This window comes from Lemur catta, chromosome 3 (assembly GCF_020740605.2).
Source record: "Lemur catta isolate mLemCat1 chromosome 3, mLemCat1.pri, whole genome shotgun sequence".
Lineage (NCBI taxonomy): Eukaryota > Metazoa > Chordata > Mammalia > Primates > Lemuridae > Lemur > Lemur catta.
The window spans coordinates 13,811,884-13,823,992 of record NC_059130.1 but is presented as its reverse complement, the minus strand read 5'-3'; the positions used below and the strand labels follow the sequence as shown (position 1 = coordinate 13,823,992).

General features: G+C 43.0%; 1 protein-coding gene across 3 annotated transcripts in view; it reads right to left on the bottom strand.

The window, feature by feature from the left end:
- The window catches only part of ELAPOR1 (endosome-lysosome associated apoptosis and autophagy regulator 1), a 74,691-nt gene extending 62,683 nt beyond the window's left edge, over positions 1-12,008 (bottom strand). For all 3 annotated transcript variants that reach the window (XM_045546700.1, XM_045546699.1, XM_045546701.1), the window contains exon 1: positions 11,644-12,008. In XM_045546700.1, coding sequence (XP_045402656.1) covers positions 11,644-11,796 — 153 coding nt within the window. In that variant the 5' untranslated portion in view covers positions 11,797-12,008. The remainder of the gene's footprint in view (positions 1-11,643) is intronic.
- Positions 12,009-12,109: the final 101 nt, after the last annotated feature.

Genomic DNA, 12,109 nt, shown 5'->3' with positions numbered 1-12,109 from the left:
AATTTATAACTATAAGTTGATTGGAGTGGTTGGTTATTTTTATCAATTCCGCTTTTCACAATGGTATGCTGAAAAAATGGCAACAAATTATTTCTATCCCCATATACATGCCCCTTCCCCCTTCCCAATGTGACTTTGCAGGGCCTCCCACCAAGACGTGGAGTCTATTTCATGGCCTGACCATGTGACTTGCTTTGGCCAATAGGACATTAACAATCATGACAGGCAGAGGCTTGAGAAGAGCTTGTGCACTGGGGCTTGCTCTGTTATTGCACTTGCAACTCTGAGACCATCACGTAAACAAGTGTAAGCTAGCCTGCTGGAGGAGAGGCCACCTGGAAGAGAACCTGGGCGCCCCAGTCAATAGCCTGTCAACTGTCAGGCATCTGGGTGAGGCCGTCCTAGACCATCTAGCTTGCAGTCAACCCACCAGCGTAAGGGAGCCCAGCGGAGATCAGCTATGCTGCCCAGACCAGAAGAACCAGCCAGTCAAACTGCAGGATTGTGAGCAAAACAGTGGTTACTCTTTCAAGTCTCAGGGTGGCTTGTTACACAGTAAAAACTAACTGATACAGATTCTTTTTAAAATTTTATTGAAAGCTTATCTGGGCAGGAGAAGCCACATCTAGATTAAGAATATAAAGTTCTCTGGTTAAAAATTCCCTCTAAAATAAGGAGTACATAGGCAAAAAAGACCTCCATTATTGGACCATCAGAGTATGAACACGATCCACATTTGCAGAAATTACCTAAACTTCATAAGGCTAGACAGTTCTTGGTAATGTTCTTTCTCAGAACTTAGTCCCTCCAGTGCCTAAGGCGGCATTAAGCCTCTCTTTTTAGGATTCATCGTGAATGTAAAGGGAAACTCTAAAGTGTAACTGAATCCACCAAATATGGATACAAGGTTAGTTGTGCCCACAGGACACTTCCCTGAGAGCCATTACAATAACTAAGACTCCTCTCAAGTAGAGTAGAGAGCAGTAGTTTTCTCCTATCTAGTGACACTTCTGTTTTACCCTAAGATAATACCTTGAGACCTTAAGATGCTACCAATTTCCAGAAGCCTATTACTAGAAGTTGCTTTCACCCATGCTCTACTTAGTGAGTGATCTGAGTGTGAAGACATCTGTCCATATTCCAAAATAGAAGAAAACTCATCCAACCTGGGACACATCAGATTACAAATCACTCAAAACTGAAGAAAGCTATAAAACTTTAGATACTGTCAACATCCCCCACCAGAGTAGTACATTTGTTACAATGTAAACCTACACTGACACATCATCATCACCCAAATCCATAGTTTCCATTAGGGTTCACTCTTGGCAGTACATTCTACTGGTTTGGAAAAATGTATAACATCTATCCACCATTATAGTATCATACAGAATAGTTTCACTGCCCTAAAAATCCTCTGTGCTCTGCCTAAACGTTTTAAAATTTAACTGTTCTGGTAAAATCCCAAAGTCTTAAAAAACCACATTAGAGGCCAGGTGCGGTGGCTCACGCCTATAATCCTAGGACTGTGGGAGGCCAAGGCGGGTGGATCGTTTGAGCTCAGGAGTTTGAGACCAGCCTGAGCAAGAGCAAGACCCTGTCTCTACTAAAAAAAAAAAAAAAAAAAAAAATAGAAAGCAATTAGCCAAACGACTAAAATATATACAAAAAATTAGCCGGGCATGGTGGTGCATGCCTGTAGTCCCAGCTACTAGAGAGGCTGAGGCAGGAGGATTGCTTGAGCCCAAGAGTTTGAGGTTGCTGTGAGTGAGGCTGATGCCACGGCACTCTAGCCCTGGGCAACAGAGTGAGACTCTGTCTCAAAAAAAAAAAAAAAAAAGAAACCACATCAGAAATGTTCGGCACAGCCCCGGCACGGTGGCTCACACCTGTAATCCTAGCACTCTGGGAGGCCGAGGTGGGTGGATCACTCAAGGTCAGGAGTTCGATACTAGCCTGAGCAAGAGCCAGACCCCCGTCTCTACTTAAAAATAGAAAGAAATTAAACGGACAACTAAAAATATATAGAAAAAATTAGCTGGGCATGGTGGTGCATGCCTGTGTAGTCCCAGCTACTCGAGAGGCTGAGGCAGGAGGATCGCTTGAGCCCAGGAGTTTGAGGTTGCTGTGAGCTAGGCTGACGCCACGGCACTCTAGCCTGGGCAACAGAGCGAGACTCTGTCTCAAAAAAAAAAAAAAAAAAAAAGTTCAGCACAGTACCACCTAATATAAAGTTACATTCTCACTGGAACACTATAGGAGCTACTTTCTAAATTCAATCAATGGGAATTAGAAATCAGCAAACACTTGATGTTTCCAGTAGAGCCAAGTGAATATACACAGGTTTTACAATTCTTTTAAATTAGCTAACAGGTACTGACATTTTTAAGGTGGGTGAGAGTTAGCTATTTTCCTACAATCTCTGTATCAAGTTAGGGAAAAAAATTCAAGCCCAGATTAATCATATACAGATTTCAGGAAACATTTTTTAGCAAGCATCCAAAAATAAAAATAAAAATAAAAACCTCTAGGTAAACATAAACCCTAAGAGCTCTGAAGAAATGACATCACTTATGAAGGGAGAGTGGCCCCACAATTAAGCCCTAACTTAGTATGTCTGGGGCTAAAGTGACTGTCTGTTAGGGCGGCTATAACACAACACCTTAGCCTGAGTAACTTATAGACAATAGAAATTTATTGCTCACAGTCCTGGAGGCTGGGAAATCCAAGATCTAAGTACCAGCAGAATGGGTGTCTGGTGAAGGCCCATTCCTCATAGATGGTGCCGTTTATGTGTCCTCACATAGAGGAAAGGGCAAACAAGCTCTCAAGGGCACTAATTGCATGGGACTAATCACCTCCCAAAGGCCCCACCTTTCTTAATACTACTTCACTGAGGATTAGGTATCAACATATGAATTTTTGGAGTCACAAACATTCAGACCACAACAGTGACTAAGGTCCTTCATGGAATCTCAATCTCTAGAGTCACTGAAGAATAAATTAGGATTAGTTCCCTCACTTTGGGAAACAGTTTGGCATTCTCTTGTAAAGGTGAATCTGCACACATCTCACAACACAGCACCCCACTTCTAGGTTTACAGCATCAAGAAATTTGTACCTGTGGCCAGGCATTGTGGCTCACACCTGTAATCCTTTTGGGAGGCTGAGACAGGAGGATCACTTGAGCCCAGGAATTCAAGACCAGCCTGGGCAACACAGTGAGACTCTGTCTCTACAAAAATTAAAAAATTTTTGTAGGTGCGTGGTGCCATGTGCTTTGTAGTCCCAGGTACTTGGGAGGCTGACGTGGGAAGATCGCTTGAGCCCAGAAGTTTGAGGTTGCAGTGAGCTACAACTGGGCCACTGCACTCTAGCCTAGGCAACAGAGTGAAAATCTGTCTCAAAAAAAAAAAAAAAAAAAATTTGTACCTGAGCACCAGGAGACAGATTCAACAATGTCCATAGCAGCATTGTTGGAAATAGCAAAACACTGGAAACCCAAATGCCTACCAACAGGAGAATGAATTTTAAAATTGTGGAATACTCACACAAAGGAATATTTTACAACACTGAAAATGAGCAAAATATAGTAACATACAATAACATGGATGAATTTAGAAGTTCAACGTTGAGTTAGAAAAGCAAATCTTTTAAGATTACACACAGTATGATAGTTTTTATAAGGGTACAAAGTAAACAGAACCAAATAAGATTTTGTTTAGGGAGACATATACATGTGAAAAAAATTTAAAAAGTAAGGAACAGAAAACCAAAATTCAGGGCAGCAGTTACTTCTGGGGCTGGGATTGGAGATAGGCTCCGGGGAAGTTTTGTCAGCATGAACTGTGTTCTAGTTCCTAAATTGGGTGGTGGGTTAATAACTTACACATATGTATATGTATATTTTATACATATAAATTATTACATAATTAAATAAATTTAAACAGTGAATGGGAACTATGATCATGCCACTCTATTCCAGCCTGGGTGACAGAGCAAAGTGCTGTCTCTAAAAAATTTTAAAAAATTAAAAAAAAAAGTGACTAGAAATGAGTAGAAAAATGGATGTTATATCCAAAAGTAATGAACTAGAAGAAGTGAATATTAAAATAACAATGAGGATTTTTTAAGCTATAAAGTTGGCAAAGAAAAAAACCTCTGTGTTGTGATGGTGGCAGGGAAAAGCCCTCTCACACATTACTGGTAAGAGAATACACTGATCTGTAAAAAAACATTTGGAAAGCAATTTAGAAAAAATACACCTGAAAATAATCTTATCCCCTCCCCCAGCAATTGCATTTCTAGGAATTTGTTCTAAATAAGTAATGACAAATATGCTAAAAGGTGTATGAAAAAAGAGACTCAGCATTGTTCATAATAGCCAAAAGTTGGAAACAACTTGTATGTTCAACAACAGTTAAATACATTCCCTCAGTGGAATCTATGCATCTATTTCATTCATTTATTGAGGGCCCACAATGTGCCAGATGCTATTTTGGTGCTGGAGACACAGTATCAAACAAAACAGAAAAATCCCTCCCTTCATGTGCTGTGTGTTAGTGAAGAAAGACAGAAATAAGTGAAATATAGAGTATGTTAGAGAGTGAGGGGTACTCTGGAGAAAAGAAAACAGAAAATGGGTTGGGGAATGGGATGACATTTCAACAAAAACCTGAAGGGGACTGAGAAATAAGCCACATATCTTGGGGAAGAGCCTTCCAGGCAGAGAAAACAGCAAAGGCCAAGACCCTGAGGCAGCAGGTTGCCCCTGGGATCTGAGAACTAGCAACAAGGCTGGTGTGGCTGGAGAGGAGGAGGAGGAGGGGCCAGCTGTGTGTGGGGCCTTGTCAGTCATTATTAGGAACTGGTTTCTACTCTGAGATAAGAAGCCTTAGGGAGGTTTTGACCAAGGATGACAAAATCTGTCTTATTTTCAGGTTTACTCTGGCTAAGTACTAGACAATAGGTGGGCAGGGTGGAAGCAGAGAAACTAGTTAGGAGGCTTTTGCAATCTTTCAGGTGAAAGGTGATGGTACCTTGGATAAGGGTGGTGGCAGTTTACCAAATGCTCAAATTCTGGATATATTTTGAAGGTAGAGATAGTAAGGTTTTCAAATGAATTTGGAAAACTTCATTTTCTAATGAATAGGGGGAAGAGAGGAGTCAGGATTTGGGACCCGAGCAACTGGAATGATGGGGTTACCATTAGCTGAGGTGAGGAAGCTTCTGGGATGCACAGGTTTGATGGCAGTGGGGACATCAGGTGTTTGGACATGGTCAATCTGAGTTGCCAATCAAATACATATGTACATAGAGAGGTCATGGATGCAGCTGGATGTTCAAGTCTGGAGTTAAGGGACGAGGTCCAGACTGGAAGTGTGAACGTGGGAGTCAGCCATGTACAGATAGTATTTAAAGCCATGATGCCAGATGAGATCACCGAGGGCATGAAAACAGAAGAGACTGGATAAAGACAGAGATAGACAGATACAGGTTTAATGACTGAGCCCTGGGGAATGGCCAAGTTTAGAGCTCAAGGAGATGGGGGAAAAAATAATCAAGGGGACAGAGAAGGAGCTACCAGGGACATAGAACAAAATAAAACAACCCAGCAGAGCCAGAAGCCAAGAGAAGAAAGTGTTCCTGGGAGGTGAGAGTGAGCATAGCTCTGTCTAATGTGGGTAGATGAAGCCTAATTGGGACTGAAACATTCCCACTGGATTGAGCTAAGGCAGTGTTGATGGAATCATGGGAATAAGAGTTGGCTTGGAATGGATTCAAAAAGGAAAGGAAAGAGAGGGTTTAGAGGCAGTGATGATAGACATGATTTTTCAGGGGCCTTTGCTACCCAGGGGAGTGGTACACTAGAGTAGCAGCTGGAGAGGACGTGGCAATCAAGAGAAGTTGGGCTTTTTTTCTATTTTTCTACTCTTTAAAATAAGTTGATTTTAAAATATCAACCTCTTGAAGGTTGATAGAAATGATTCAATAGAGAGGAAAAAGTAATGGCTCCAGAAAGAGGGAAGAATTGCTGAAGTATTGTCTACAGTAGGTGAGCAGGGATGGGTCTAAGGCAGGTGGTCAGAGTGAAAGGGTTAGCATTAGAGATTAGCCGGGGTAGTCCATCCAGTTCATCACTAAAATGATATCATACAAGACCATTAAATGACGTAGAACAATGTTCCTGCTAAGTTTTTGAAAAGTAGATCAAAACACAGTATCAAGCAATTTATTGAGGTATATGTGCAATGCATTTTGCAAAGCACTTTTCAAGCATTATCTTGCTTAACCCTCCCAGTGATCCATAAAAGGCAAGATCTAAATTATCCCCATTTTCCAGATGAAAAAGTGGAGGCTGGCCGGGCGCAGTGGCTCACGCCTGTAATCCTAGCACTCTGGGAGTCCGAGGCAGGAGGATCGCTCGAGGTTAGGAGTTCGAGATCAGCCTGAGCAAGAGCGAGACCGTCTCTACTAAAAAAAATAGAAAGAAATGATCTGGACAGCTAAAAATATATATAGAAAAAAAAATTAGCCGGGCATGGTGGCACATGCCTGTAGTCCCAGGTACTTGGGAGGCTGAGGCAGGAGGATCGCTTCAGCCCATGAGTTTGAGGTTGCTGTGAGCTAGGCTGACACCATGACACTCTAGCCCAGGCAAGAGAGTGAGACTCTGTCTCAAAAAGAAAAAAGAAAAGAAAAAGTGGAGGTTAAGAGAGGTGAATATCTTGCTCAAGGTAATGTAGCTGAAATGGTAGAATTAGGATTCCATAGCAGGCTCCAGGCCTACTATAAGACAATGTTAATTATACTTCCACTAAAAATCTAATTATAACAGCTGACATTTATTGAGTATTTGCTATGCACCAGGAACTATTCTACGTACTTTGTATGTATTAACTCTCTTAATTGTCATATTATAGTAATTAAGTGGACTCTATTAATAGTCTCATTTTAAAGATGGAGAAACTGAGGCATGAGAAGATTAAATAACTTCCCCAAAGTCATAATGTTACTACATGGAGGAGCTGGAAGTTGAACCCAGCCCACCCAGTTTTATCCGGACCCCACACTCTGAACCAGTATTCTCCCTTTCCCCCATAAGTATTTACATCAAAATGGTAGTTTGAGTGGTGAGATTATATAATAAGTAATTTTTATTATCTCCTTTCTATTTACCTATATTTTACAATTTGTCTGTCAATGAAATGTGCCACTTTTGTCATTTTTAAAGCTTTTTTAAAAAATAAGTCAGGTGATTATGTCTAGTTTGGTTTTAGGATACACTTACCTTGGGACAGGAGAATAGACAAACTAACTTCTTAAATGTCTTCACATCCCAAGAATGTGTTATTCTTTAGCCCCCTCTGATATCAAACAAAACAACACATCTTGCTACCCTATCAGTGCTTCATGATACTTGGAGAGTTTTAATTTTCTCTCTTCACCTAATATGGCAGGGTGGTTTAAACATCCAACCTTAATGGTAACCCACCAAGGGAGTCATTTTAAATTTTATACTTTCCTGAAATATTTCCTGAAAACTCACAAGTTCTGAATGTTTTCTAGATCTAGCCATTGCCCTGTTGTGTTCAAACCTCAAATAATGTGTGTGAACCAAATACAGGAAAACATATAAAAGCCTAGAAACTGGTCATACAGTGAAGCAGCATGCCAAAGGCTCAGGACTTTTCCCCACCTACTACAGGGGCTGGTTCCAGGAAGGTCAGAACCAAGAAAAGAGATCACTCTGCTCCCTAAAGCTGTTCTTTCTGCATTGTGACTAGGAACTCCTACCATTCTCCACTCTAAAATCCTCGCCTGCCCCTCACTGTCACCATACACCTCCAATCAGTCGCCAAATCCTTTAACTGTAGCTTCACCGTATCTTTCATCCCTACACCTTTCCAATTACCCTGCTGCCACCATGCCACTGCAGTGCCTGTGTCAACTTTCTTCTTGACCTCAGTAAAGCCTTCTGGTCTCCATGCCCCACCTCTGCGCCCTCACCTTCCTGCCCACCTCAACCACATTTACTCTACATTCATGGTAATCCACTCTGAGCAGGCTGCTATGACTGTCAGAAATCCTCCAGGGATTCCCCACTTAGTTTCCAACTTTACAACTTTACTTTCTACTGTAGCCCACATGCTTTCACGTTTCAGCTACCTGGTCTACTTGCCATTCCCAAGATCATTTGCCTTTTCCGCCTGTGGACCTTTCCTCAGGCTCCTCCCTCTATCTAGAAGGCACCCTTCCTCCACTGCTGCCCACTGAAATGCTACTGATTATTCCAGAAGCAGGTCGAGTGCCAACTGTTCAAATAAGTTTTCTTCCTTCTTTTCCTATTAACCTTTATACTGCCACTCCTGCATTGTTTACCACATGCTAACCTTACATCATCATTCATATGTCATTATTTAGGTACTTAGCTTTTCTGCCTATCAACATTTATTAAGCACCTATGATATGCCAGGGGTATGTACCAGGCACTTTACAAGTGTTATCTCACTTCACTGAATTCTCGCAACAGCCCTATCCTGAGGAATTACCACCCCCATTTTACAGATAGGAACCTGAGGTTGGTAGAAGTTAATTAACTTGCTCAAAATAGCATCCTTAGTAAATCACATCACTCATTCAACAAATTTTACTGCACTCTATGTCTGCCAGATTCCTAAGCCCCCTGGGCTTTTCTGTATAGAATGAGAAGTCCTTTTGAGGGCAATTAGCACTGGAGCCTCAGGACAAGGCAGGTCTTGTCAAAGGCAGTTTTCTGCCCCTCTCTCATTAGATTTGATTCACTGTGCTAGGGGAAATGCTCCTTTGACTCTCAGTCAGCACTTAGTCTGGCTAGCGCAGGGCTAAAGAAATGATTCATGAAGACAAACATCATACAGGATGTTTAGTTCCACTTGTGACCCTGATTATTGTAAAACTGTGAGAGGAACGCCAAGCCCCAGCAGATACTTAGCAGTCTAGAACTCCCAGTTCTCTGCCACCTCAGTTTAGGCTTCAAGTTAAACCTCTGTGTTTCCTGATTAGATCCAGGGGGAGGCCTCAGCTTTGACAAACAAGGCTGGAGCAGCATTGTTGTCACTACGGTCAGCCTTGGCCTGATAAGAGTCCCTGCCATCAACACCCAATAAAGACTCACAAGAAATTCATATGAAGATTAAGGACAGAGAAGGGATAGTCTACCCTGAATTGGTTTTTCACCATTTAGGGTTGGAAGCCCCCAAACTTGTTGGATCAGTTCATATTGCCAAAAGAAGAATATTATAATAATGGGTTTATTCTCTTCCTTATTGTTTTGGAGTCAGGGGTGTTCAGCCGGCCACTATTTGCTCAAGGAGAGTGTAAACAGTTCTTGCTGATGCCTGTGGCCAATAAGCATGCCTCCTAAGCCATTTTCAACTTGGCATGGGGTGTAGATCTAATGGTAAAGAAACTGAACAGGGGCCTTGGTGGTTCACGCCAGTAATCCTAACACTTTGGGAGGCCAAGGCAGGAGAATCGCTTGAGGTTAGTTCAAGACCAGCCTGAGCAACATAGTAAGATCTTGTCTCTACAAAAAATAGTAAAATTAGCTGGGTGTGGTGGTATGCACCTGTAGTCTCAGATACCTAGGAGGCTTTAGGAGGATCACTTGAGCCCAGGCATTTGAGGTTGCAGTGAGCTATAATGATGCCACTGCACTCTAGCCTGTGAGACAGAATGTCTCAAAAAAAAAAAAAAAAAGATAAACAGGGCATGGAATGGGATTAGGCAACTCTATTTTATGTTTTACATGCATTTTCTCCGTCAATGCTCAAAGCAGTCCTTTCTGAGGTAGGTGTTATTGTAATACCCATTCTGGGGATCCAAAAACTGTGGTAAGTGACAGGACTAGGACCCTGGTACATTGAGCTTCACAGCTTTCCATCACCCTAAGCTCATTCTTCGTGGCAAGATCTTTTGCTTAGGCAAATGTTGGTCATTTAAATGGGGCCAAAGGCAAAATTTGTACACAAGTTAGAGTTCTCAAATACCAATATTCTTCCCTCCCTCCAAACCAAGATGATACAAAGTGTTTAATTTCTTAAATGTCTCATATTTTCCATAGTTGACAAAGATCTCAACAAGAATTAGGAGTTGATCTGTAAGATTCTTACCTTCCACTCAGGAGACTCTTGTGTTTGATTCTTAGGCAAAGAATCTTAGGCTAGGCTCTCATTATTTTGGTTGGTTAGACCATGGGACACTAAGGCCAGTGAGTCAGAGCCACTGGTAAGATGGCTGTTCCCAGCCATCTCTAAAACAAATCATAAAGTGAGTGGGTGGAAATACAGATGGCCCACGGTCATTGGGACTAATAAAAGTTATCAAAAGTCCCATGTCATATTCATGAATCTTCAAAGCCAAACATCTTTATTCACACAAATATCTTCCCCCCTTCTTCATGATCTGCTATGTTGTAGACAGTCTAATGCATAGAACACCTTTATACTAACATACCTCCACAGGGAATGTTGTTGTTGCTAATCAGTTAACACTAACAACTCATAAAAATATTTTAACATCTCAAAACCTTACCCAAGTTTGACATTTGGGATTACATTCACAGAGCTAGACTCTTGACTTTTTATGAAGTCTTCCTTCACGTTTCACAGCGATAACAGAATTTTTATTTTGCCTTCCACAATGCAGTTACTGTTGCCTCTGCCATATGGTTAAAAAAAGGTTACTCAGAGCACAACCAAATATGGTTATTTCAATAATATAGAAGCTACTTAGTTTGATTACTCCAAACAAACTTTTCGTGTCCCTCCAAAAAGACTTTTCAAAAGACATTTTTGTTGGAAAACATTCACTGTCTATTGTCTGAATTCTGTTGCCAACAGTTTGTAAATACCTTGAAAAAGACTTATGACATATGTTAGCAGAAGTCCAGAGAAGAGTAAAGACTGGTAGAAAATGAGATATTAAAGAACTCAAAATCAGGACAAAGGTGGGTTACGTGCTGTCAGGTACACTAAACAAAGTGTGCCGGCAAGGGACGAAGCTGTGAAGAGGACCCACATTCAGCCTGCAAGGTACCTGGATGTTTAATACTGAGGCATGGGAGGGTTGATGGGATCCTGCCATCCCTCTCACATATCTCCCACCTGGACACTGTTGTTGAAGCCATGATAAAACCACAGGGACTTCTACTTTTCTCGGCTACTTTTTTCTGGCCTCTTAACGTGTTTCTTATCCCACTACTCTCCTTTCCTCTTTCTATTTTGTTTCTCTGTACATAGTCTTTTGTCGTCAACCACTTTTAAGGAGATTTCACCCCAGCTGGGAAACAACTCATGTCTTCTTCCTCCCTCTTTCTGAGTCCAAGGACTCAGGTCACTCCTCCTCTTGGAGCTGGGACCTTTCGCTGAGCTCAGCACCCCAAGCTGTGAGGATGATCTGTTTCGTGAGTCCTCCAGGGGGCTGGCCTTCTCATGACGCCACTGTGCTCCGCTCTGCTCCTCTTCCCTCCCCCTCGGCCTCATCCCCAAAGAAACCTAAACTCCGTGGCGTCTGAAACTGTCTGCGCCCGGCCTCCAAGGTCTCTGCCTGGATCCAATATTTTTGTGACCTAAGCGGGGTCAGGTCAGGGGGTGGCAGTACCTCTTTGCAGGCGTGAAGCTCCGGTCCCGTTCCCTGGGTCACCTGGAAGGCGGTCCCAGCCCAGAGCAGCAGCCGCAGAAGCCGGACTGTGTGCCGCTCATTCCTTCCCCTGCCCCTGGCACTGGGCTGGTGGCTGTGCCCGGGCTCAGCCATCGCGCTGTCCTGAGTGAGCGGGAGTAGTGGCTCAGGTGCTGCGGCCGCCGCTTCTGCTGGCAGCAGGCGGAAAAAAAGGGGAGGGAGGTACACAGGGGGAGGATGCAAGGGGCTGGGCTCGCTTCAGTCACCTCCCTGCGGCTACGCCAAGGCCGCCCATCCTTCCTCCTCCCTGCGTCCTCTCCTCCTCCTACCCACGTCGCCTTGACAACCGCCTCCTCTTTCGCTCCGCGCGGGTGGGGCAGGGACCACGCGCGCCTCTGCCGCTCACCTGCCGGTCGCCATGGCAGCCGCCGCCGCTGGCGCGCGCGGG